General features: G+C 40.3%; 2 protein-coding genes across 3 annotated transcripts; both read right to left on the bottom strand.

Moving 5' to 3' along the window:
* Positions 1–10: 10 nt before the first annotated feature.
* LOC134437728 (C-type lectin domain family 4 member F-like) lies at positions 11–25,448 on the bottom strand. Its single transcript, XM_063187246.1, has 10 exons — positions 25,393–25,448; positions 23,987–24,091; positions 21,113–21,172; positions 5,211–5,351; positions 4,867–4,893; positions 4,188–4,250; positions 3,988–4,071; positions 2,076–2,236; positions 700–806; positions 11–361 (listed from the first exon to the last, which is right to left on the bottom strand). Exons 2-10 carry the CDS (start codon positions 24,087–24,089, stop codon positions 238–240), a joined length of 870 nt encoding a protein of 289 aa, XP_063043316.1. The 5' UTR covers positions 24,090–24,091; positions 25,393–25,448; the 3' UTR covers positions 11–237.
* Positions 7,471–12,940, bottom strand: LOC134437729 (C-type lectin domain family 4 member E-like). Of its 2 annotated transcripts, XR_010032465.1 has the most exons (5): positions 12,876–12,940; positions 12,679–12,762; positions 10,602–10,762; positions 8,114–8,220; positions 7,471–7,786 (listed from the first exon to the last, which is right to left on the bottom strand). XR_010032465.1 is itself a non-coding variant. In XM_063187247.1 (3 exons), the coding sequence occupies exons 1-3, from the start codon at positions 10,677–10,679 to the stop codon at positions 7,663–7,665; spliced, it is 309 nt and encodes a 102-aa protein (XP_063043317.1). In that variant the 5' UTR covers positions 10,680–10,837; the 3' UTR covers positions 7,471–7,662. The 2 variants fall into 2 exon arrangements, 1 of the variants encoding a protein (XP_063043317.1); XM_063187247.1 differs by lacking the exons at positions 12,679–12,762; positions 12,876–12,940 and having other exon boundaries at positions 10,602–10,837.
* Positions 25,449–27,406: the final 1,958 nt, after the last annotated feature.

The following is a 27,406-nucleotide window of genomic DNA, read 5'->3' as shown; positions in this document are numbered from 1 at the left end:
TCCTTTTAAAGAGAAGGAAGGCAGTGTATCTGTTTGTACCAAGTTTATTGTTTATGCGCTGCAAAACATGGAACAACAGTTTTCTGGTTGATTGATTGATTGATTAATTGCTCTATTGATATAGTGGGTGAGCGAGATGGGGAAGGATAAGGAAATTACTTAAGGCCATACTCGAGCCCTGGTCGCCGGATTCATGGTATGGCATCTTAGCACACTGCCATCTCAGGGTCTACAACTTCAACTTTCACAGATTCGATAACGTTGCTCATGACACTTAGCATCATTAAGCGTTTTTTCTGGACTAGAAATCACAACACAGTCCTCGTCTTCCCAGTTGTCTGGTTGGTTTTTCAACCACGGCCTGTAAGCAGAAAAAAAAACCAATGATATAGGCCTATTAGTTTTATCATATAGGGATTTTATAATCATTATTATTATTATTATTATTGTTACTTATATATATGATAGTTTGAGACGGTGACAGGAAGTGAGTGGGACAGAGAGACAGGGTTGGATAGGGAAATGACCCCGGCCGAACTCGAACCAAGGTCACAGCGCCCGGATGGTGGATGGCGGATGCTTTTGTAAGACATGACTAAAGTAGCTTTTTTGTGTGCATCAAAGTTTTATACATCAGGCCCCCGATCTATTTTATTACAGTAAGTATATTACATGTAAGACCAAAGAGGTTCTACTAACAGTGTGGTTTTATTGAAGAATGTCCCGTCTACCCAGTGAAAAGTGTCTTCTTCTTCAATATCAGTTAGGCCAATCCAGAACATCTGTCCTTTGTCCTTAATGAAATCCTGATTAGAATAGAATAGAACATAATAGAATAGAGTAGAATAGAATAAAAACAAACCAGAATATAAGAACAATGGAATGGAATAAGAAAAAAAAGCCATTTATTTTCACTATGCACACATACAAACATCATATTCATACAATGACAATAGCTACGTGTACACGGGCTATTGTAGCCTCTTACTGCAGAAGGGGTCGCCAGCGACCCTATTCACTTGCTGAAAATGCTTAACTACATCATAACAACATTGCTGTGACATTACAGAGAGCCATAGTGCTGCGCTAAGGGGTTAATCAAATTAAACTGTTTTAATATGCATCACATAAACAGTCCAATAATTGCAAATTGCATCAAATTGGTTTATTCGAAAAGTACCCATGTAAACTGGGCTGTCGAAACATTCCAATCGCCAGTGCAACACATTGTATGATCTCAGTTGACGACATGATGTAGGCCTAAACAAGTGATAACATACAGTACATTAGTGTAGTTGATGCAGGGGTTAGGGTTCGGGTTAGGGATGGCATCAATCGAGGTGTTTTCCAGTTACCAACCTTAAATTAAAAAAAAACTGTAGTAGGAGGACATGCTGTGGGTTAAAGTGAAGTAGCTAACCGGTCTTACAAGGTGTCAGTCCTTATGACAGGTTATGTATGCTGTTTGTTCTGTTCTGCATACATTTATAAATGGTGAAAATAAGGATATCAGAAACAGACAGTGCCTTCTCTCACACCTCCAACCAACTGCATAATTCATGCCAGAAATCTGAGTGCTTGCTTGGGAACCAGCACGGGCAGGGGGACTCATTCAGTTACCCCGAGAACATGATTTGCGAAATTCGAAAAATTGTGGTTTTGTTATATTTGTGTGTATCCGGAAGCCTGAGCACATCACATTCTTGAGAAGTTATGCATTGTGTTTAAAATGAAAGATAAAATAACCAGACAAGACAACATCTGATCTCATGCATGTTTTGTCAAAGAGCTTTTACCTTTGATGAGCTGTTCTTTTTCAGTCTGCTGCTACACCCAATGGGACAACGGCAATTGAATAGTGCATGAAAAACATGCACTACGCTTTTATTCCTGGGCAGTTTTTAATGGTATGAACACACACACACCACCATCACCACCACCTTAGACATGACCAGAGACGCCATTGTTTGCTTCATGAAACCTGAAGTCATACATTCACAGATTCAAAGTGCAACGTGTATGATGTCAGTGAAAAAGGATCATGACTATAACTGTGAAGTGTTTGCATGTCATACCATTTCTGCTTGACTGTTCAGGATAACCAGGTGTCCTCCCATAGTCACACAGGCATCTCTGCTATCAGTCCAGTTCATCTCGTCAGTGGAGAAGTAGTAGTAGCTCCCATTGAAATACTTCCAGCCATCTGAAAACTTCCTCCAAGCTTCTTCCTGTACATCTATTAGAATCAACAAACTTCATTTCATTCTATACGCACATCCAGACACACAGTTGGTTACACATACCTGCTTACACATGCCCGGCTGAACACACATATCAGGGTACTTATTGATTTCATGATTATTGTAAGGAAGTGGTGTATTTACCTTCCCTCAGCAAACAGCATGCAATTGCATGGCAGACCTTGCAAATTATTTACTCAGTAAGCAATAGTAATACACACTCCATGGCACACATTCAGAGTACTAATCACACAGAAGAGCACACTCTATAACAGGGATGGGCAACTGGAGGCCCGGGGTCCACATGCGACCCGCCTACTCACTCAGTGTGGCCCTTAGATATTACAAAAATAATAATGACAAGATTCTTTTTAAACCACTACTGTACTGAATTAATCTTTTGTATATTGGCCGATACAGATAATACTCCTATAATACTCCTAGAATCTCTGCTCCTATTCTACCAAACAATATCGGCAGTCAGCGAGCAACTAACTGCAACTCAAACTGTGTGAGCTGCCATCAGGTGCGTGGTCATGTGGCCCTCCCATGGTGGTGATGAAAAAATATGGCCCTCCATATCATGAAAGTCTCCCATACCTGCTCTATAAGATCAAACCCACACCAGTCACGAGGATAAACGTGCACACTCAAGGGAGCCCACAGCTACTGGGTTTGGCTACCTAGAGGGGCTAGGGAGAGCAGATCATAGTTACAGACAGAGGAGGGCGAAATAAGCTTAAATAAAAAAACACAACACAGGGACCAACATAAAAGGACAAAAAAGTTAACTAGAACAATCCCGGCGGCAACAGAAAGCCACCGACCAAACAGGCCGGTTTTCGACAGGGAAGAGTAAAAGGAAGGGACTCACAACTAAAGAGGTAATAGGGGAAGGAAGTGGTGAACAAGAAGGTACCGGTAGATAGAACAACTAATGACATGGAGTTCCTAGTCAGCGGCTGGGACCTGCCCACAATCAAAACAGTGACAAAACAAAATCGGGTTGGCGTTAACAAAATATGCAACCAAACCAAAACACTGGAGGAAAAACAGTGGCCACAGAGTTAACCCTGTTCCAGCTGTGGTCCTTGACCTTGACGGAACATAGGTGTGAGGCCCTTAAAATCTAGGGATGGAGAAGGAGGCCACGACGACTTGCAAGGCTTGAAGTGCACCAAACCAATGTGGAAATCAAATCATCAAACAATCAAAACAATCTGGAAATCAAAACATACAAAATGGAAGGCCTTTTTTATCTTGTGTCTCGCTTGCATGTAAACTGAGAAAAACAAAAACTGAATGGCTTTCACTTTCCCTCAACACTGCCTCCACAGGTTTGAGGATCATGCGATTGCTCTCTGTAGCATATTTACATAATAACTATGTTCACACCAATTGTTGAATGGATTCAACTAATGATGTGTGGAAACTGGCATAATTATTGTCTCCATCTATGTGGGCTATGACAACACAATTTGGGAAACAAGTAGGCCTACCATTACAAGTAGGCCTACCATTGTTTTAGGGAAATCCCAACCAATTTCAACATGCAGTTGTACTACTTTTACACAGGGGTGGAAAGTAACTAAATGCCATTATCGTGAATTAAACAAACAAAACAATAATAATTGAAAAAATAATATCTAATAATGTTACAAAGAAAATTTCATTTTTTTATTATCATTTTGTATTATATATATTTTTCCTTTTTGACAGATTTAAATTCCCTTGACATAGCCTTTACCTGTAAGGTTGGCCTCCAACGTCCTAATGACAACAGTGGCGTTGTCATATGACACTTGTAGAGATTCCAGCCTCTGTGTCAGGTCTTGTGTGACATAATGATAGAAAAAGAAGAAAAAGACATTGCAAGGATGGAATATACAGTATGCTCATTTTCACAACTGCAATTTCGCTTTACTTCGATTCCGTCCAATATTTTACCTGTAATGTTGGCCTCCAAAATCCTTGTTATAGCAGTAGCATTATCCAGCCTCTGTGTAATGTCTTATGACAGAAAGAAAGACGTAAACATTGCATGCTGATTTCGCACAGGTAGTCAAGAGTTTTTGTATGAAAAGAAGACAATTTTCACACTTCAATCTGCTACACAGTCCCTGTGAGACTTGTTTTATACATTTGGACTTTCAAACAGTTTTTTTTTCTCTGTCATTTTCATTCATGGAGGATAAGCAGCAGTATTATTGACTGTAGGAGGTGACTTGTGCAACACCTGAGGGAGACTGCACACACTTATTTTGATTTGAGTGATTTATTTAGTAAGGACTGAGTAAATTCTGGTCCCCCTCGCTTCTTTCACAAGAGTGCGCTCTATGACCAATACCTCAAAAGACACCCTAGTGTGCGTTAGTTTCCCATTAAAAAAAAAAACCCAAAACAACAAACAAAAACAAACAACAGGGGCCTATACTACAAAGCTGGTTAAGGTTAAGTTAAGAGGTAAATCCTCTAATAGAAGAGCTTGGAGTCCTCATTTTCTTAAGATAAGCTCTTGTATTAGATGGTTTACCTGTTAACTGAACCTTAACTTATCCTGAACCAGTTTTGTAGTATAGGCCCCAGGAGTTGGCTTACTAGTTCTGCAGTTAGGTGTAATACTCACCTGAGTTTGTCACCTCCTTCAACACATCTAATAAAATACAAAATATGTCATTAGATGTTCTTCGTACAAGTTTACTTTACTGTCAAACCAATTTAATTCCGGTGGTAAATCAATACAATGTTTTGAAGTATCAACGAATAAAACAATAGTTAAGCTTAATAGTTAGAGTTAAGCTTTAGGCAGCTGGAAGCAGAAGACGTCCAGTGGCTTACAGCAAAAGTCTTTGCATAATGCAGTATGACCTGGATGAGTGACAGTCTTCACAGACGTACGTGTGTGTGTGTGTGTGTGTGTGTGTGTGTGCGTGCGTGCGTGCGCGGTGTGGGGGTTTAAGCCTTACTTACACAGCACTGCCATAGTAACAGTAGTGGCCAGCAGGAGAAGACACAGGCAGAGTAGGAGAACTGTGCATCTCACAGACAAAGTGGTAGGGCTGTCCTGATATGGATGTGGAGTTGGTGTGGAGTCAACAGGGTCAGGTTTGGCTGGTGCAGAAATACAGAAGACAGGCATGTACAAATGTGCAAAAAAAATCTCCCAAAATCTTGGCACAAGTGCGTAATGTTGGTACATGTTGGGTTGTCCAGGATCTGACCCCATTTTTCACACATACAGTTGTCCTGATTAACATCATGCAAATCTAAAGTGTTATAATACGTAAGTCATAATATAACATGTTTTTTAACCTACATTTTTGTGGACAATTAATCTCGGAGGAGGTGCTGCTCTCCTTATCTGGATATGGAGATGATGAGGAGTCATCAGGGTTCGTTTTGGCTGTGGAGGAGATGCATAGGTTTTTATATGCTGAGGGCAACTTTCCCAACTAGGGCTTAGACATTCAGCAGGCGTTTTTTTGCAAGTGCTTTAGGCATCAATGGGTTAAAATAAGAATACCGGTAATCAATAATCTAATAATACTCACAATTTCTCGCTGCTTTGACCACAGAATAGATAACTCGTCTGCATCTTCAGTTTGGTCCCGCATAGAGGAACATGTTAAAAATGTTATTTCAGTCAACCGAATATGTGCCCTTCTCAAAAAAAGTGTTGCCCCTGCTCTCTGGCGCTGCCAGGGACTATTCTTAGCATGGTGCTGCCAGGGACTGTTATAAATACCCTGTAATAATAACAACTGCAAGTCGCTTTGAATGAAAGTGTCAGTGAGGTTCATCAGCTACATTCCATGCTTTTTCTTCCCTTTCCCAATGAAGCAACATCACTGAAGGGTATTAGTAACAGCCCCCAGAGCAATATCACTGAAGGGTATTAGTAACAGTCCCCGGAGTAACATCACTGCAGGTTATTGGTTCTAGTCCCTGGAGCAGAGTGGAGTTAGGTGACCCTTGCTCAACGCCACTAAAATCATTACCAGGCTGCTATCATGCTTGTTATACTTAAATGACTGTACTGAAAAACTAGTTACCAACCCACAGGTAAATATAAACAGAACACACTATTTAGCTCTGATTCAAACTGTGTTATTTATCTCTATGTGCCAATACTACTACCACTTTTTAGAATATCCTGGACAATGTACAGTAAACATTGCACATGGCTCAAGGCCACTAAAATCATTACCAGCTGTTAAATGTGCAGAGGCGGCACCAAAAGGTTGTTTCCAGTTGCTAAAGCAACCCCAACGTAATGCTCGGCAACCCCAACAACTTACCGGATACCATTCCTCATAGGGAAAAGATACGAAACTTAAAAAAAAAAGATTCATACTGTATACTGACTATATTATGTCTGTACAGAGTGGCACATACTGTGGCCCCTTCCTCACCAGTGCCTTTGTGCTTCTGCTTCTCAGTTCCTTTTTTGATGATGGTGACATCAGCGTAGGTCACCTCCTCTGTCGACATGGCTATGATTAAGCAGACAAAAAAATGAACAGAAAAATGAAGTGGTCTCACACACAGACCCAAAGACACACACACAGAGACACAGATACACACACACAAACACACACACACACACACACACACACACACACACACACACACACACACACACACACACACACACACACACACACACACACACACACACGCACGCGCACACACACACTGAGTGTGAGAGCGAGAGAATGAGAGAGCGCAAGAGACAGAGAAAGTTGCAATAGGCATACAAAAAACATGTTTCAAGATTCACCAAGAATACAGTACAATTACAGCTCACCTGGGCTTGTGTTAGTTGTGGTAATATCCTTGTATCTTTTGATGAATTCTTTGTTAGTAATGTGAAGTCCTTTGTAGTTACAAGGTAGTGACGAGGTGACTGAGTGAGTGTAGCATGTGTGTTGCCTGGTCCGTAATGTGGGGTGTAGACTGTGTGAACAAGAACCTTGTGCAAAACAAGAAGCATTTTGTTTGCAATGTCTATGTAAGTTCCCAAATTCGAAATAAAAAATGGGTACCTGACACCACTTCCTGTAAAGATTACATTAATGTGTCGCTTGGGAAAGGATGCATAGGCTACACAAAGCAACCTGATAAAGACATGAACAAGCATAGCGTTTCCTCACATTAACAATGGATTGTTTACCCCTACTTAATTTCCTTTTAAAGAGAAGGAAGGCAGTGTATCTGTTTGTACCAAGTTTATTGTTTATGCGCTGCAAAACATGGAACAACAGTTTTCTGGTTGATTGATTGATTGATTAATTGCTCTATTGATATAGTGGGTGAGCGAGATGGGGAAGGATAAGGAAATTACTTAAGGCCATACTCGAGCCCTGGTCGCCGGATTCATGGTATGGCATCTTAGGACACTGCCATCTCAGGGTCTACAACTTCAACTTTCACAGATTCGATAACGTTGCTCATGACACTTAGCATCATTAAGCGTTTTTTCTGGACTAGAAATCACAACACAGTCCTCGTCTTCCCAGTTGTCTGGTTGGTTTTTCAACCACGGCCTGTAAGCAGAAAAAAAACAATGATATATTAGTTTTATCATATAGGGATTTTATTATCATTATTATTATTATTATTGTTACTTATATATATGATAGTTTGAGACGGTGACAGGAAGTGAGTGGGACAGAGAGATAGGGTGGGATAGGGAAATGACCCTGGCCGAACTCAAACCAGGGTCACAGCGCCCGGATGCTGGATGGCGGATGCTTTTGTAAGACATGACTAAAGTAGCTTTTTTGTGTGCATCAAAGTTTTATACATCAGGCCCCCGATCTATTTTATTACAGTAAGTATATTACATGTAAGACCAAAGAGGTTCTACTAACAGTGTGGTTTTATTGAAGAATGTCCCGTCTACCCAGTGAAAAGTGTCTTCTTCTTCAATATCAGTTAGGCCAATCCAGAACATCTGTCCTTTGTCCTTAATGAAATCCTGATTAGAATAGAATAGAACATAATAGAATAGAATAGAGTAGAATAGAATAGAATAAAACAAACCAGAATATAACAACAATGGAATGGAATGGAATAAGAAAGAAAAAAATGCCATTCATTTTCACTATGCACACATACAAACATCATATTCATACAATGACAATAGCTACGTGTACACGGGCTATTGTAGCCTCTTACTGCAGAAGGGGTCGCCAGCGACCCTATTCACTTGCTGAAAATGCTTAACTACATCATAACAACATTGCTGTGACATTACAGAGAGCCATAGTGCTGCGCTAAGGGGTTAATCAAATTAAACTGTTTTAATACGCATCACGTAAACAGTACAATAATTGCAAATTGCATCTAATTGGTTTATTCGAAAAGTACCCATGTAAACTGGGCTATCGAAACATCCCAATCGCCAGTCCAACACATTGTATGATCTCAGTTGACGGCATGATGTAGGCCTAAACAAGTGATAACATACAGTACATTAGTGTAGTTGATGCAGGGGTTAGGGTTCGGGTTAGGGATGGCATCAATCGAAGTGTTTTCCAGTTACCAACCTTAAATTTAAAAAAGCTGTAGTAGGAGGACATGCTGTGGGTTAAAGTGAAGTAGCTAACCGGTCTTACAAGATGTCAGTCCTTATGACAGGTTATGTATGCTGTTTGTTCTGTTCTGCATACATTTATAAATGGTGAAAATAACCCTATCGCGCCGGATGCATCATATATGTCTCATCAAATTCAAAGCCCTCTCCACGCTGACACACAAAAAAAAATCGATCTGAAAAACATCCTGCGTGTCATTTCCAAACGTCCTGCAGTACACGGAAACCGCCACAAGAGAGCAGCGGTCGACAACAAGTTGACCACAGCTCGGCGAAAAACAGGAAAATGGGGTAGAAGCGGTTTCCCTGACCGACGCTGAGATTTCGTCAAATTGCATAAGGTTTGTGTACAAATTTCCGAAATATAACTCTACATCCTTTAATTTGAACACTTGCTTTGTGCAATTAAGCAAGGAAGAGTTTATATTTTTACACCGTGTTGCAGAGAGATCGTGCTAAAACTGATGAGACATATAAGCACCATCCGGCGGTGGCAGGAAGTCAGCCATCAATGCATTTGCTCCATAGGGAAACTTACAAAGCACACCACGACGATCGTTTAACAAAACACACAAGTTGTTTTACTTCAAGACAAAGATATTGCCTTAAGAAACAGGTTTTACTTGCAATTTTGAAAATGTAATGCAAAATGTTGAAATTATGATCTCGTAAAAAATGCATTGAAGTGAATGGAGAAATGGTCCAATTGTAGTAATGGACCCATATATTCAAATTACACATCAAAAATGAATAATGATCTATATTACACTCATAAATAGCTTGTTGAGCATTCGATCAGCTATGTTTTTACATAGATTTTAAAAAATTACCCAACCAGGCTGTGGGAAATGTAAAATATGGTCCTGCTAAAACAAGGATAGGCTTAAAAAAATGGCAGGATCTCACTAAATATTTAAAGATAATCCTCAAATTACATTGTCTGACAACTTTTTTAAATTAAAAAAAAGTTGTAAATGCATTAAAAGTCATTTTTCAATGGTCATGAAATTGGAATTTTCATTCATTAAAAGCCTGATGCATCATATATGATGCATTAAATATCTCAGCGACCTTAACAAAATTTTGAAATTTTTTTTAACATTTCTTATAAGGGACCAATATTGAAGCAAATTCCAAAAAAATAGAATTTTCTCTCATTGCTTTCATGGTTCAGGTTTCACAGGGATAAGGATATCAGAAACAGACAGTGCCAACTCTCACACCTCCAACCAACTGCATATATTCATGCCAGAAATCTGAGTGCTTGCTTGGGAACCAGCACGGGCAGGGGGACTCATTCAGTTACCCTGAGAACATGATTTGCGAAATTCGAAAATTGTGGTTTTGCTATAGGCCTATTTGTGTGTATCAGGAAGCCTGAGCACATCACATTCCTGAGATGTTATGCATTGTGTTTAAAATGAAAGATAAAATAGCCAGACAAGACAACATCTGATCTCATGCATGTTTTGTCAAATAGCTTTTACCTTTGATGAGCTGTTCTTTTTCAGCCTGCTGCTACACCCAATGGGACAACGGCAATTGAATAGTGCGTAAAAAATATGCACTACGCTTTTATTCCTGGGCAGTTTTTAATGGTATGAACACACACACACCACCATCACCACCGCCTTAGGCATGACCATAGACGCCACTGTTTGCTTCATGAAACCTTAAGTCATACATTCACCGATTCAAAGTGCAACGTGTATGATGTCAGTGAAAAAGGATCATGACTACTGTGAAGTGTTTGCATGTCATACCATTTCTGCTTGACTGTTCAGGATAACCAGGTGTCCTCCCATAGTCACACAGGCATCTCTGCTATCAGTCCAGTTCATCACATCAGTGGAGAAGTAGTAGTAACTCCCTTTGAAATACTTCCAGCCAGCTGAAAACTTCTCCCAAGCTTCTTCCTGTACATCTATTAGAATCAACAAACTTAATTTAATTCTATACGCACATCTAGACACACAGTTGGTTACACATACCTGCTTACACATGCCCGGGTTAACACACATATCAGGGTACTTATTAATTTCATGATTATCGTAAGAAAGTGCTGTATTTACCCTCCCTCAGCAAACAGCATGCAATTGCATGGCAAACCTTGCAAATTATTTACTCAGTAACCAAAAGTAATACACACTCCATGGCACACCTTCAGAGTACTAATCACACAGAAGAGCACACTCTGTAACAGGGATGGGCAACTGGAGGCCCGGGGTCCATAGGCGACCCACCTCCTCACTCAGTGTGGCCCTTAGATATTACAAAAATAATAATGACAAGATTCTTTTTAAACCACTACTGAATTAATCTTTTGTATATTGGCCGATACAGATAATACTCCTATAATACTCCTAGAATCTCTGCTCCTATTCTACCAAACAATATCGGCAGTCGGTGAGCAACTAACTGCACCTCAAACTGTGTGAGCAGCCATCAGGTCCGTGGTCATGTGGCCCTCCCATGATGGCGATGAAAACATGTGGCCCTCCTTATCATGAAAGTCTCCCATCCCTGCTCTATAAGATCAAACCCACACCAGCCACGAGGATAAACATGCACACTCAAGGGAGCCCACAGCTACTGGGTTTGGCTACCTAGAGGGGCTAGGGAGAGCAGGTCATAGTTACAGACAGAGGAGGGCGAAATACGCTTAAATAAAAAAACACAACACAGGGGAACAACATAAAAGGACAAAAAAAGCTAACTGGAACACAACGGATGGGCAATCCCGGTGGCAACAGAAAGCCCTGACCAAACAGGCCGGTTTTCGACAGGGAAGAGTAAAAGGAAGGGACCCACAACTAAAAAGGTAATAGGGGAAGGAAGTGGTGAACAAGAAGGTACCGGTAGATGGGACAACTAATGACATGGAGTTCCTAGTCAGCGGCTGAGACCTGCCCACAATCAAAACAGTGACAAAACAAAATCGGGTTGGCGTTAACAAAATATGCAACCAAACCAAAACACTGGAGGAAAAACAGTGGCCACAGAGTTAACCCTGTTCCAGCTGTGGTCCTTGACCTTGACGGAACATAGGTGTGAGGCCCTTAAAATCTAGGGATGGAGAAGGAGGCCACGACGACTTGCAAGGCTTGAAGTGCACCAAACCAATGTGGAAATCAAATCATCAAAACAAAGTGGAAGGCCCTTTTTTTTTAAATCTGGTGTCACGCTTGCATGCAAACTGAGAAAAACAAAAACTGAATGGCTTTCAACTTTCCCTCGAGACTGCCTCCACAGATACGATTGCTCTCGATAGCATATTTACATAATAACTTTGTTCACACCAATTGTTGAATGGATTCAACGTCTGATGTGTGAAAAAAGTTATTTTGGAAAATGGCATAATGGTTGTCTCCATTTGTGTGGGCTATGACAAAACAATTTGGGAAAGGAACTTAATACCAAGTAGGCCATAGTTACCATTGTTTTAGGGAAATCCTAGCCAATGTCAACATGCAGTTGTAGGCTACTACTTTCACACGGGGGTGGAAAGTAACTAAATGCCATTATCTTGAATTAAACAAACAAAACAATAATAATTGAAAAAACAATAACTAATAATGTTATAAAGAAACCATTTCATTTTTTTTATTATCATTTTTATTATATACTGTATTTTTGACTGATTTAAGAGGAGTAAGGAATTTTTAGAGGTTCTTCTAGAATTTTACTGGAACACTCTACAGCTCCTATAGACGTCTGTGTTAAAAATCTCGCAAAGACATTATGACATCATAATGAGAACTCAAAATTTGGGCAAAATTCTAATCACATATTTGTGATGGTACTCCTCAAAGGGTTAAATTCACTTGACATTGCCTTTACCTGTAAGGTTGGCCTCCAACGTCCTAATGACAACAGTGGCGTTGTCATATGACACTTGTAGAGATTCCAGCCTCTGTGTCAGGTCTTGTGTGACATAATGATAGAAAGAAGAAAAAGACATTGCAAGGATGGAATATACAGTATTCTCATTTTCACAACTGTAATTTCTCTTTATTTCGATTCGTCCTATATTTTACCTATAGAGTTGGCCTCCAAAATCCTCGTCACAGCAGTAGCATTATGCAGCCTCTGTGTAATGTCTTATGATAGAAAGAAAGATGTAAACATTGCATGCTGATTTGACATAGTCAAGAGTTTTTAAAATTTTGCTGCACAGTGCCTGTGAGACTCATGTTTTATACATTTGGACTTTCGAACAATGTTTTTTCTCTGTCATTTTCCTGCAGGGAGGATAAGCAGCAGTATGATTGACTGTAGGAGGTGACCTGTGCAACACCTGAAGGAGACTCCAAAAACTTATTTTGATGTGAGTGATTTATTTAGTTTAGTTATTTAAGGACTGAGTAAATTCTGGTTCCCCTCGCTTCTTTCACAAGAGTGCACTCTATGACCAATACATCAAAAGACACCCTAGTGCAGGGGTGTCAAACATACGGCCCAGAGGGTTCAATCCGACCCGAATGTTAAAAAAAAAATAATAATAATAATTTTAAAAAAAATAACCGAAATGCGCAATTACGCCACTGGGGGGCAAAATCGAGACCTGCATGACATTAACCCAATGGTCCTCTCTCTCTTATATATGTTCAGTGCACATCACACTCTTAAATGGTGAATTTGTACTGTGACAGGCATTTGATAAAGCTCATATATAGACCAGAGATCAAATGTTAATACTTCTTATTCGTATTGTATTGGTATTGGTTATAATTAAATGATAAATATAATTGTATTTGTATTGGTTCATGTTGAGCTGAAACAGGATGTTAAAATGCATTAAAATGCAGGAAATTACATCTAAGAAATACAACATTTTCTGGGGGAAGACCCCCAGAGCCCCCGCCAAAATTAAATGTCCTGTATTTTATTGATTGACGGTTGGCAATGAATGAATTAAATCGAGAAATTTTGCATAGGATTATAGCATTGCATTGCTTTCTTCATATTGAAAACACTTTTAAAACATGACAAAGATAACGCGATAGTACTGAAAATCAATCCTCTGCTTTAAGGGTTTTTTTTTGCGATGATGTTACTAATGCGGTCCGCTTCAGGTCCACATGGGTTGTATGCGGCCCCGAGACCAAAATGAGTTTGACACCCCTGCCCTAGTATATAGTGTGCGTTGGTTTTCCATTTAAAAACAAACGGTAAGACTTTATTTTAGGGATACATATTAGCACTAATACATACAATGTTAAGGCCTGCATAAGTAATTTGTAAGGCATGTACTAAGAAAACTCTAAGGACTACTAGGTCCTTACTAAGGTTAAATTTTTAATAAATCCCTTATTGTACATGAACAAGACATTTGAGAATACATGCCTAACAAATGTTTGACTTTGATTTTTACAAGCGTTACAAGTTACTTACAAAGGTACATTGTATGTATTAGTGCTAATAGATGTATCCCTAAAATAAAGTGTTACCAAAAAAATAAATAAATAAATCAACAAACAAAAACAAACAACAGGGGCCTAATACTACAATGCTGGTTCAGGATAAGTTACGGAAGGTTAAAGGGGTATGACACTATTTTGGGGCTTAATACAGTTAAAATCGTTGGCCAGGGTTTATAAAGGTCGTAAAGTGTCTTATTTTTCATGTAAGCCATTGTCTTGCTTTAAGACAAGTTAAAAGAGGGAGCATGTCGCTAAGCTAGTGAAAGTCAATGGATCCATGTAGTATGCTACAATGCTACACGGATCCATTGACTTTCACTAGCTTAGTGACATATTCCCTCTTTTAAAGGGTTTATGAAACGAAAACAAAGTAAAGGAATTTGACCATTTCCAAGACAGATTCTGAAAGTTCTAAGCCTTGTGAATAAAATGGGATATTGTCTGGGTGATATTTTGTCCTAAAAGTCATGTTAAAACATTCCCAAAAAGTGTTATGTTTACTTTTTTTCGTGACATGCAAATTTTATGCAAATGATATGCGTGACATAGAAGGGGAAAGTTCACCTCATTCCACCTTGTTCAGATCAATGGCGGCTAGAACCAAAACAAAGCGCAGTGTCAAGCAGTGTGTTGCTGGAGGGCCGAACGGTGCCAGTTGCAAAATGGCTACTTGACAGAAGGAATATCTTTGCACAAGTTCCCTTCTGTGAAGAATGATGGAACTGTGGCCGCCAAGGAGAAGGCTAAAACAAGGGCTCTGTGGATCCAATTCGTACGCAGGCACTGGCATGGTTTTGAAGCAAGCTCGTGGTCACTGTAGTGCTCGGCACATTTCCACCTCTCGTGCTTCACCACAAATGTGGAGATCGCGGGCATGGTTGGACTGAAGAGAATGCTATTGCCTCAAGCAGTTCCAACAATTGACATCGCCGGCGTGCAGACTGAAACTGCCCCTGTAACTGCTCGGGCACGAAGACAGGTGAATGCACTGCTTTGCTTTAGGCTACTCGTTTTACCTTGTCCATCTGCTTTGTATGTTGTTTTCAGGAAAGGGTAATGCACATTACATGACAAACCGATGTGAATGCTCTCGGGATATGCACTTTTTGTTGATTGCCATTCAACTGGTCAATAAATTGGTTTTGGGAGGATATCCGCGCTTCAGCCTCCGTGGTGCTCTCGGTCGAGGACAGCCAACTCACAGACTGGGCTACTGCTTAGCGAATAAACGGAGATGCATAGCGTAGGCCTACTTTGAAGCGTTTGTTTGTTTTTAGTATTGTGGTGCACGTGTGGCTGACGTTTGGACACACCTCGTCCTCAGAGTCAGGCTGAGGGACACGCGACGCCTGTGACTTTGAGCAAAAAAAATAATAATAATGATAAACGCTAAAAATATGTTGAGGACTCGGGCTATCTAGGGTGTTTTTCCAACAGCCTAATATCTCCGTTTTTTTTCTCTAGTTGATGATATTTTTGCATGTACATGCATTTCAATCACACTATATCGCGCAATTGAATCAAAATGCTCCCCATTTGTCAACAAATACACACGCCACGTCATCTTTGGGTCATGGCAAAGCGCCCTTAGCAACCGTAACCATAAACAAAACGAACTGTCAGGCTATGTCAACAATCGTCATTTCGCCTGTCAGACATGTCACTTTCTGCAGATGTATCAGTGCCTCTGAGATAGATTTGTGCTGCTGTTTTTTTTGCTCATGAGGTTGGATGTGTGGTTTTTCGACACGCTGATATTTGTATCAGAATTTTGGTTCCTTTATAAGATGTGGGTCCATCAAATGTGTTGTTTTCTCAGATCGCCATACTAGCAAACCAGGGACTTTCCTCTATGATGTCACAGCCCAGCTGATTAGTCAAACCAAATTTCACAGAATTCACACTTTGAGCTGACATTTTCACAAGTTCCTCCAGGATGATTGGGTTCAAAGTCTCATCGATGCTATCAGAAAAAACAAGGCTTTTGTTTTCGTTTCATAAACCCTTTAACTTGTCTTACAGCAAGACAACGCTTAACATGAAAAATAAGGCACTTAACCACCTTTATAAACCCCAGCCAACGATTTTAACTGTATTAAGCCCCAAAATAGTGGCATACCCCTTTAAGTTAAGAGGTAAATCATCTAATAGAAGAGCCTGGAGTCCTCATTTTCTTAAGACAAACTCTTGTATTAGATGATTTACCTCTTAAAGGGACACTCCACCCATTTGAATTAGGCTTTCCATTGCTAGACACCCAGTCATACTTTTGAATGGTCATGCAACACTCTCTCAATTCCCCCTGAGACAGGAGAAATCCGTATTCACCTGTTAACTCTTCCTCCTACAATGATGTAAAAATCGTCATTTTGAATCATTGTTGGAGGAAGTGAAAGAGAGGTGGATTTCTGCTGAGACTATAAGCCTTTTCCCCCACCCTTTCAACCCCGCCCATAGGCCCTGAAGGCCGGCCATCTTGAAATACAAATTAGGGGGTCAAAACATTGTTTTAGGGTAAAATAAGTCACAGATTTGGAATCAGCATCGCAATACTATGCAAACATAATGATTTAATTACCATTTGCCCAAGTTTATATGGATTTTAGGCACATGTTGCTGCAAATGACCCAGAAACAAAGCTGAACACAGTGGGGAGCATGCGCCGCTAAAGGGTTAAAATTCTGAATTTTAGTCAATCATAGGTTAAAAAAAGTGTACAGACTTAAATTCTGAGAATTTCACAATCAGATGACATCCATTTATAATGCTGTACCTGTATCTATAGTAAGGCAACTGGAATTAGCAATGTTAAAAAAATGCTTATGCATCTGTCTGGCGGCCATCTTGAAATACAAAATAGGGGGTCAAAACACTGTTTTGGGCTAAAATAAGTCACAGATTTGTAACCAGCATTTCAAAATTATGTTTACATTACGATTTTATTACCATTTGCCCAAGTTTATATGGATTTTAGGCACGTAATGCTTTAAATGACCCAGAAACAAAGCTGAACACAGTGGGCAGCATGCACCACTAAAGGGTTACAATTCTGAATTTTTGTCAATCATAGGTTAAAAAAGTGTACAGACTTAAATTCTAAGACTTTCACAGTCAGATGACATCCATTTATAATGCTGTACCTGTGTTTATGGTAAGGCAACTGGAATTGGCAATGTTAAAAATGCTTATGTATCTGTCTGACGGCCATCTTGAAATACAAATTAGGTGGTCAAGACATTGTTTTAGAGCAAAATAAGTCAGAGATTTGAGATCAGCATTGCACAATTATGAATATATGATAATTCCATTACCATTTGCCCAGGTTTATATGGATTTTAGGCACATGTTGCTTTAAATGACTCAGAAATAAAACTGAAAACAGCATGCGCCACTAAAGGGTTAAAATTCTGAATTTTTGTCAATCATAGGTTAAAAAAAGTGTACAGACTTAAATCCTGGGCCTTTCACCAGACGTTGCTTGTATTGAAAACAAGCAGAAAAAAATTACTCTACATGTTTTTAGAAAAATGGGTCGACATAAACCTTTGTGGGCAGCGCCTTCTTTCGACGTGACGAAACACAGAAAGGCTTTCGTGATTCGCTCGTTTCTCTGCATTATTTATGTCAATTGGGAAACACCGGGAAACACAGCCAGGCGAGGTGACGCACCGCTATGAGAGCCTTGCAAGTGAGTTTAACTTGGGGTGAACGTCCGATCTTCAAAAGGAGTGAGTAAAACTGTGTTTTATCGGAAGTTGGCCTTTAAAAATACAAGATGTGTTGTATGCATTTGCTGTGGGTTTTCTGTGGGCATTTAGCCATGTTTGGGGGTTCGGGTATCTTGGTACACCGTCTCAGTTTAAAATGTGAAATGTTTGTTTGAACACGTGTTAACAAGAGAATAAAATAAAAGACGGAACACAGGTGAAATCGCTATGGCGATATTTTATAACTTTAATGGTAAAACAACGGTAATGAAATGGTTCTTCTAAGTGCGCACATGTTTAACATCAGAATCCTCTTGCTGAAGTGAACGCATTATTGTAAGTAGAAATGTTTGTAGCCATTTTACCTGTGGCAGTCTTTTGGAGGTGTTGGATCAAACAGAGCGCAGGTCAGCCGAGTCTTTTGAAGGCTCCGCCCATGGTGCGCGGCAATGGTTAATTGGAGCAGGAGTATTTTTATTTTAAAACCTGTTCTAGGTATTTCTTGTAATGTGTAGCTACTCTGTGTTTTAGGTATTCTGTAATGCATGCAGGGAAAATGTGTAAAACTGTTAAGTCATGTCTAGCTTAGTTCATTGTTTTAATCAGTAGGATGACTGTGACGTTAGTCTTTTAAATATGGGCTGCGAGAGTCAGTAGGGAGATCGCCTCGGTAGCGAGAGGACGCACTGACGTGAGCTCTGCCAACCTCAGGTCTGTTGCGACTTTTGAAAGCCTAGTTTTGTGGGCCTTGTCCCTGTCTTTTTGTTTTGTTTGTTTTGCTTCAGTGTTTTGTTTTGTCAATGTTGAAAGTATATGCCGGTAAGAAAAATAGAAAGAATATTTTTGCACGAGAATTTCCCCTGACTTTGCTCATCATTTTGGCTGACTACCCCAACTGCTCGTGCTCGGCACACTATATTACACTTCCCAAAGGGGTAAGAAACCAAGCTTACTGGGTGTCGTCATTGATATTGTGAGGGCCAATGGGGGCAAGCGCTATTCAGACATACATCTATTCAGACATACATCTATTCAGACATAGGCTACCGATATTCCGACATCAAACAAACCATAGTGTTAGGGTTAGGGGTAGGGTTAGGGTAACAGCATGCACTCTCCCTAAACTGATAAAACCTGAGCAACGTAGCACAAAACACAGATTTGGCAGATTTCGGTGGGAAACGTGCTGGTAATCAGACAATAGACATCAATGTCTGAGAGTGGCATGTCTGAATAGCGCCACATAACCAAGGGCCAAGACATACAGTAGCCTGTAAGCTTTGGTGCACTTTGTCTTTGTCTAGATTCCCTCCATGGGTTATGTGGCGCTATTCCGACATGTCGCTATTCCGACGTTAATGTCTATTGTCGGAATACCGACACGTTTTCCACCGTCCGCCGCTATTCCTACATGCCGCTATTCCTACATGCCGCTATTCCGACATCCCTAATCCTAACCCTAACCCTAACCCCCTAAAAAGTGTCGGAATAGCGGCATGTCGGAATAGCACTATGTCGGAATAGCGATCCCCCCCCCCCCTCCATGTGATATATTACCTCCAAAATCATTTTCACAACAGTGGCATTGTCATATGACATATGTAGAAATGATATGATAATGATTGAATACTGTAGTAATAACAGTAACATCAAGAATATTATTGTTGTGCAGAATAAGATTATTCTTCCTTGCCTGAAAGCTGCCTCTCCACTGCCGTTTTCTCAAGGGTGAAGTTTTCGTTCTCAGTCTGAAGATTCTGCAGGTGAACAGCCATTTCTAAATCAGAGCATTAGAGAATTTGCATTTAATTACAATTCGATAAACCTAGGGGGAAAACATGTATTTACTTTTCTCTCTACTACTCTATTAGACTCCATATTAATTATGTACGGTGTGTCTTGTGTTGTCCACGCTAGTTCACCACTCGATGCTAGTTGGCACTTCCTGTGACCTGCAGCTTGAATGATACTCTGGTGCCTTGACACATACTGTTTTTTTCTTTAAAAAAAACTACAGCATGGAGTTATCCGTCCTACCAGGTCTACTCTAGATATCATAGGCCTACAGTGTGTGGTTGTTACACTCACCTGTGTTTGAGACCCCCTTCAACACATCTAAAAATGAAAAAGAGCAGTGGCCACATGAGATGACCGTGTTGTACAAGTTTCTCATCAAAATAGTAAGTCAAACATTGTGTGAATATCTACAATGTGTGTGTGCGTGCGTGCATGTTTTTTACATACTTGGGTACTAAGCCTTACTTACACAGCACTGCCATAGTAACAGTGGTAGCCAGCAGGAGAAGACACAGGCAGAGTAGGAGAACGGTGCATCTCAGAGACAAAGTGGTAGGGCTGTCCTGATATGAATGTGGAGTTGGTGTGGGGTCAACAGGATCAGGTTTGCCTGAAGAAGAAGTACATTCACAAATAGAAATACTTTTTTGTTTGGAAAGCTGTCGTACCCCCTCTCCATTACTTAATTGTCAAATACTTTAGGATGCATGCATAATAGATATAGAGTACTAGATGTTGCATTCAGCCTTTTGGCAAGGCCAACCTAGGAGGCCACCAAATTGGTCCAGCGTTCCTATGTTTTTCATGCTATAAGCAAAAGAGGGTGTTTTACCGCTACCGACAGTATAATTTATGAATTGCCTTGTCACGGGTTGATGTTCATTTGAGCAATCGGCACCAAATAAACACGACATTGGTCACATTTAGTTATTTCTTACTATAGAAAGGGCTGGTAACGCAACATCTAGTATTCTACAATAGGCCTACAGTATATTTTGTATCTGTTTATCTAAAACATGTAAGCTGTCAGACATCTTAATTTTCCTTGGGATTAATAAAAGTACTGTATTCTACTCTACTCGATCTATGTGTAAGCATGTGGATGCTAAGTAATAACAACATATTAGGTACAGTATCCCTTATTATTATATGTATGCCTGTATTTCAATTATAACACCTAGAAACAGAACATAAACATATAAAATGCCATCTTAGCGTGCATATCAGTTAAACATGTACAAATATATATTATTTTTTTTAAAGAAAGAGAAACGCAGAAATAATGCAAAGAGCAGGCTCACAATAATGACAGCAACGTCATCAGTAATCCACTACAATAATACTTACCTGTGCAATGTTTCCGTGTTTTGACCTCGGAGTAGACAGCTGTGCCATCATCCACATGTTCTGTTCAGTATAGAGGAGAATGTTACAGTGTCATGTGAGCAAACTTTTAGTAAAGAAAGTGCGCTCAACTCCGAAAAGTTTCTTACAAGGTCTTTGGGTGCGAGCAAACAGCAAAGTTCATGTATAGTAAAAAAGCCGCACTCCCGGATCAGTTTCTTGCAGTTTTAATACTGGGTTAGCATGGGATGTAGGCATGGTGGTTTTTAAAAAGACCAGTCATAACGTTAGCTAATTGCCACGTAAGCCATGGGAAAATAAAATATATACATGTGAACCATAAAGAAAAAACAATGAATGAATAGACACACCACACCATGCGTGACAGAAAATAAAAGATAATAACTAGATTGCATTTCCTCACAGAAAAAGCTGGAGTATGCTTGCCCGTCTTGCATTCGCTGCCCTTAATGCATGCCTTGCCCTTCATGCATGTGCTGCCCTTCATGCATACACAACATACAGTTAACCATCTAGATATGAGCTAACTTTCTGTTTGGTATGTACCATATTGGCAAAAACACATTTTCAGTAACTGTAGCGCCCCCCCAGTGGCCGTATTGCACTGAATTCGGTAGGTACCCTTTGGGTGTACTGGAGATCATGTGTAAGAAATTTCGTTAAGATCCGTCAAGGTGTTGCTGAGATATGAGCTAACTTCCTGTTTGGACGGTGTGTTTGTCTTCATTGTCAATTTTGATATGCTGCTGTGCGCCGATGCTTTCAGCTATTGCTCTGTAAATTTCAGCATAGGTGCAGAATAGTCAAATGGTAGTCTGATAATTGTAGGACGATCAGACAAAAATTGCGGGCGGAGCATACATTTGAATACATTTGAATATGTCAACATAACGGCAAATTGCTGATGGTAAATATGACATCATAGTATGCGCTTTACTCGGCTTGCCCCACTGATTTCAGCGATACCAAACGTTTGATGAATTGAGGTCAAGACGGGCCAATATGGGCACATTTTTTTGCTTATTGTAGCGCCCCCTAGTGGCGTATTTACACAAAAATCATTATGTGTCCTCTGGAGATAGTGCTGATTATGTGTACAAAATTGGGTTCTGATACAAGTAGCCGTTGCCGATATATGAGCTAACTTCCTGTTTGGCGACTTCAATTTGAGCTATAAGACATTTTCAGTAATTGTGGCACCCGCCAGTGTCCAGCTTGCACGAAAATCAGTATGTAGCCTCCGGCTATAGTGAAGATATTGTGTATCAATTTTCGTTGTGATACGAGTAGGCGTTGCAGAGATATGAGCTCACTTCCTGTTTGGCGTCTTCACCGCCAACTTCGATTGGCTCCTGTTCAAAGACGGTTTGATCAATCGTTCCGTAACTTTTGGGGTATATGTATCTTAGTCTGACGATTACCTGGTTACAATTTCGGGACAATCCACCTTAAAACGTGGGCATTTTTATTGATTTTTACAAAATTCAAAATGGTAGGAAAACTATCCAGGTGGAAAATGACGTCATGGTTGGATTCGTCTTGGTCCAACGTTTCCAGGGATACCAAGTTTTTGAAAATTGGACCTACGGTTCAAAAGTTACTGTTTTCCTGTTGGTGGTGCTAGAGAGTTTGGGTTATCCAAAAACTGAGTACAAGCACACAACTACGTTCCAAACCGAACAGTTTGCCATTGGAACAGACTCTATTTCGAAGATTTCTTGCCATTATGAAGCGTGGTAGAATAAAAAAAATATAATGAGAATAAATGGAGAGATAACAATATAAACGGGGGAATAACAATGCCGCTGGTAAGCACACTAATAATAGCATTTTCCATACAAGTGTCATTATATATTATATATTCCTTATTAAGGCCACCAGGGTGCACCGTCTGGAGTGTGAAGATCCAGAACGCCTCTCTCTGTAGCAAAGTGCGGTCCCTGTCACCACCCCCCCCCCCCCCCCCCCCCCCCCCCCCTTCTGTGTTGATTGACCAGCTCTATGCCCTGGAATCTCAAAGAGCATATATGTCAAAGCCCATACAGTGAAAATGCCGCGCTACTGGGTATGTTTCACATTTGCACCTTATGCTGCTCTTGTGTTCAATTATACACGCGACCAGCGCTACCAAAGCGAATTCGCCAGGGGCGAAGCTTCCTGAGCGACCAGAGCGAATTTTAACGATTAAACAAAATCTAATCGTAGGCGAATTCGCTATGACGTGGTTCAACAATTGTAATGTTCATATCAACGGATGTCCCAGCCTGTCAAGACAGAGCCGTTATGTGATTAGCTGAATCAAATATGTCAATGCTGCGTCTGGAGCGAACACAGCAAATTTAAGGTGAAACTTCTTCTGCTACCCACGCTACCAGGCAGCGTAGTTCGCTCTTGGTCTAGACTCGGTATTAAAGCCTACACAATAAACCAGAAGCATAAAGTACATTAAAGCCAACCCAGTCACGTACCAATATGAGGTGGACCCCCCACACACAATCTATTAAGGCCATGATACACAGGGCAACTTTTTTAATGTTGCCGGCAATGGGCAACTAGGTGAGAGAGAGAGAGATAGGGCAACTTTTAGGTACAAACCTAAATATATATAACAGCATATTATGATAGTTACTAGTATAGTATGCTGCAATAATATGATGATATGAATGAAATCATGATGATGTGAATTAAATAATATGAATTAACTGATACCATGATATGAAATATAATTAATTAGCCCACATCTGCCTTCCCAACATGTGACAAACAGCAGGTAACTCCAATCAAAGCACTCCAGCACTCCATGAACATAAACATAAACGACTCAAGTCAGTGCTATTCCATTGGAGGAAGACTCACTACTGTCTGCTTGCGTCTGTTCAGCCTTGTCTTCTTGCTTCTGGCCAGCGTCGTCTTTTTTAGTGAAGGTAACATCAGAATATGTCACATCACTCATCTGCATGTCTGCAAATACATTAGATACATTACACTACTGAAGAGATACTTCTATCCAAAGGGACTCACTCATCCTACTGTGAAGGACAAGCTACATAAACATGAGAAAGAAGGTGCAGCTATTACTAAGACACAGAAAAGGAGATGGCAACGGTGAATGAAATGGACTAATACCTTCAAAATATGCTCTAAGAAGAATCAAATGTTATTTATCTGTTGTACTGTAAGATGTCTGCTGATGTTGCTACTGTGTCTGTGGGTTATTTTTATTGTTAACAAATCATGCCCCAATTAGAATGGTCAGGATCTCAGAAAGGGCTGAGCAAAAAAAGGTACTGCTTTTGGAGAACTAACCAGTCAAGTATAAGCAATACAACTTCTCACTTAGTCACTGGAGCCACCGTGACTTAAAGCAGGTTAAAAGGCACAACCTTTTGAGTGAATACCAGATGCATACATCACTGCTTTCTGGACGCTCTTTGAGTGACAGTTTATATAAGGTTAAACATCTCATGTACAGTAGCATCTCGCAAATGAGTAAATGTGCAAGGTTTGCCCTGCAAACACAATTGATTTGAGCTGCGTTTTTCGCCTCCACATAGGCGAAGGGTGGCAGAGCAAATAAGAGGTAGAGACATGGGGTAGGGCCAGGACACTAGGCCATACTACCATAAAGCAAAACGGCATTAACTACATTGTTGTTGAAAAGAAATTGTTATAGTTATAACCCCCCTAACAGACACCGTTCCATCAGTTGCACCAGTGGAACGCTGTGATAGTTAGTGAAAAAAAGCTTAAGGCTTAACCATACTACTACACCACTACGATACAGTGCACAGGGCCTTTATTCATTGCCGTTGCCATTCTGGTAACAGCTAATTTACAACAGGGGCCCTGTTGTACTAGGTTATTGCCACATTCTTTGCAGATCAATAATTTTATTTAACTTTATATTTTGATACGTCATTAATATAGAGTAACAAAACGGCCACATATCAATAATCTACCTAAAGCAGCTTAGGCTGGACAACAGAATCATTTTAAAGTAATTTTACTCAGCTCGGAGCACTGCACAGTTGGGCTACTTCCTTTATATGTATATATATATGTTGTTGTTGAAAATTTGAAGATGACGGTAAATGTAAACCTCATGCAATGCAATGCATCAGGTGAAATTTTGAAATTATAGTCTTTCATCGTGTTAACGTGGACTAAACAATCCTGTGTACATTTACACACATTGCATCTGAGAGGAACCATTAAATGAAGTCTTAATACCAAATCAATATAGCTAAGGAGTAAAAACTCACCTGGGGTAGTCTTCTTGTATCTAACCTTTCATACGTGCACCATCAGATGAGTCCTTACCAATTTTGTCTTGAGGGCTGTGTACTGTCACCTATTACACTAAGACAATGAGGTCCTGGTTATTAAACTGCTGTGAGTTTTTGAGTGATTGCTGTTTCCTGACTGAAAATTACAGGAAGTAACAGCTGTACTTATGTACTGTAAGTTACAGTATGTTCCATATACAGAGCCAGCCTGACCAACAAAAAGATCACCCACTCCAATGTCATTAGAATGCCTTTACTGTAGCTTTGATTATGGAGCATATTTGCTTTGAAATGGTCTCGATCATTGTCTGCAATGTCACAAGATTTATTTCCATCTGGTGTTGCATTTTTCATCAGGGTCTTGTATAGATGATGGTGGTGGAGTCTGACTGCTAGGCCCTATATAAGGCCTTCCCAGCAACTCTCAATGGGGTTAAGGTCTGCACTCTCTGGTGTTCCATTTTTGTTGTTGTTATTGTACACATATCACTCATACACTCACAGACAGACAGACACCTACATATGTCTACACAGAAATAGTTGTATAAATAACTGTCACATTTCTTCATACTAACACTAGGCAAGTTGCATTTTTGTGGTTGTTGTTGTTGTTGGTTGTTGTTTCCCTTTACTTTGGATGGGGAACTAACAGCACAAACGCTGCGGTATTACGAAATGATGCTGCTGCAACTTCCACCTTCTCTGCTCTATTGACAAGGCTCGTGATGTGCTACAGTACATTACAGCAGGGGCCCTGCTGGCCACCTTGGGCCCCCCCTTTCTCCGTGAACCGCGACGACAGCATGGCCGTCAGCAGGTTCATCCGGGTAACGCAGTCACGTGTGGGAAAAGTTCGGAGCCCGGTATGAACACGGGCGGTTCGCAGGTAAGTGCTTTAGTGCCGAACGTAACTGGTGCGGGCACCGACACCGGCTCTGTTGTGGTCGGCCTGAATCCCCTATTAGAGACCATTACACATCTTCTAGAGTGTATTTGGTTCCAGAATACTCTCTCAGTGTTAAATTAACACTGCATTTTAAATGTGTGTGACAATAGGGGTGTGTGTATGTTACAACGAGCCATATAAAAGTAATCAGTGATACAAGTAGTGAATAATAAGTAATACAATAAACACTACGCACAGATTAATACAGCAATGGTAAAGTAGTGGTGGATTTAGTTTAAAGCAGCATCAATTGAGGGGTGGAAAGGAAATTACAGATACACTCAAACACATATTCATTCATGTAGCAAAGAGAGATATCCTCCGCGCTCCTGCACTTCACAATCTGGTGCGTCTCTGGAAAGGATTTGGTAAATGCAGGGGAAGACAGGAATCACCGGAACATCTTCAGATGTGGAAATTAACTTGTTTTATTGGGCAAGCGCCAAGACTAACGTTTCGACGTTCACAAGTATTGACTCTGAAGAAGACGTGTGAACGTCGAAACGTTAGTCTTGGCGCTATCCCAAAAAAACAAGTTCATTTCCACATCTGAAGATGCTCCGTTGATTCCTTTCTTCCCCTACTACATCTATTCATTACTTGGGTGGACGGGGTAAAAAATATCACTCTGAGTGTCAATCTAGAATAGGCTACATGCAATATACAATCTATTCATTATTTTTTGTGAGATGGGCATGGATGGATGGGGTAAAAACAAGCTAGAATACATGCAATGTACAACCTGGGGTTGCACTATGGCAAAGCTTAACTGCACATAATTGGGAGGGAAAGTAATCTCATCGCCCCCTGCTGGCAACGTTCCAACCCCCTGCAACAAATGAATGTTTTTTTTCTTTGAAAAATTACATCTCGGCCCTGACGACGAAGTAGAAGTAGTGGCAGTCATATCATGGGCATGTTGGCCCGTTTTATCGAATCAGGTGGTAAAATGTTCGGTTTTTCACTGATCTGAGCTTATTTTAATATTCTTTAAAAAGCTAATACAGAACTACACTGACTGGCATGTGTGGCGTGTTTACTCCA

Source organism: Engraulis encrasicolus, chromosome 21 (genome assembly GCF_034702125.1).
Source record: "Engraulis encrasicolus isolate BLACKSEA-1 chromosome 21, IST_EnEncr_1.0, whole genome shotgun sequence".
Classification (NCBI taxonomy): Eukaryota; Metazoa; Chordata; class Actinopteri; order Clupeiformes; family Engraulidae; genus Engraulis; species Engraulis encrasicolus.
The sequence above is the reverse complement of the archived record's forward strand: the minus strand, read 5'-3'. Positions and strand labels throughout refer to the sequence as shown.

Excerpts from the sequence above, each read along its gene's own strand:
- LOC134437729 (XM_063187247.1), bottom strand. The coding sequence starts at position 10,679 with ATGAACTGGACTGATAGCAGAGATGCCTGTGTGACTATGGGAGGACAC. Across the intron at positions 8,221-10,601 it reads TGAACAGTCAAGCAGAAATG|GATTTCATTAAGGACAAAGG; the intron begins GTATGACATGCA and ends TATTCTAATCAG. Across the intron at positions 7,787-8,113 it reads TTCTTCAATAAAACCACACT|GCCGTGGTTGAAAAACCAAC; the intron begins GTTAGTAGAACC and ends TTCTGCTTACAG.
- LOC134437728 (XM_063187246.1), bottom strand. The coding sequence starts at position 24,089 with ATGCAGATGAGTGATGTGACATATTCTGATGTTACCTTCACTAAAAAA. Across the intron at positions 2,237-3,987 it reads GTTGGAGGCCAACCTTACAG|ATGTACAGGAAGAAGCTTGG; the intron begins GTAAAGGCTATG and ends TGATTCTAATAG. Across the intron at positions 807-2,075 it reads TGAACAGTCAAGCAGAAATG|GATTTCATTAAGGACAAAGG; the intron begins GTATGACATGCA and ends TATTCTAATCAG.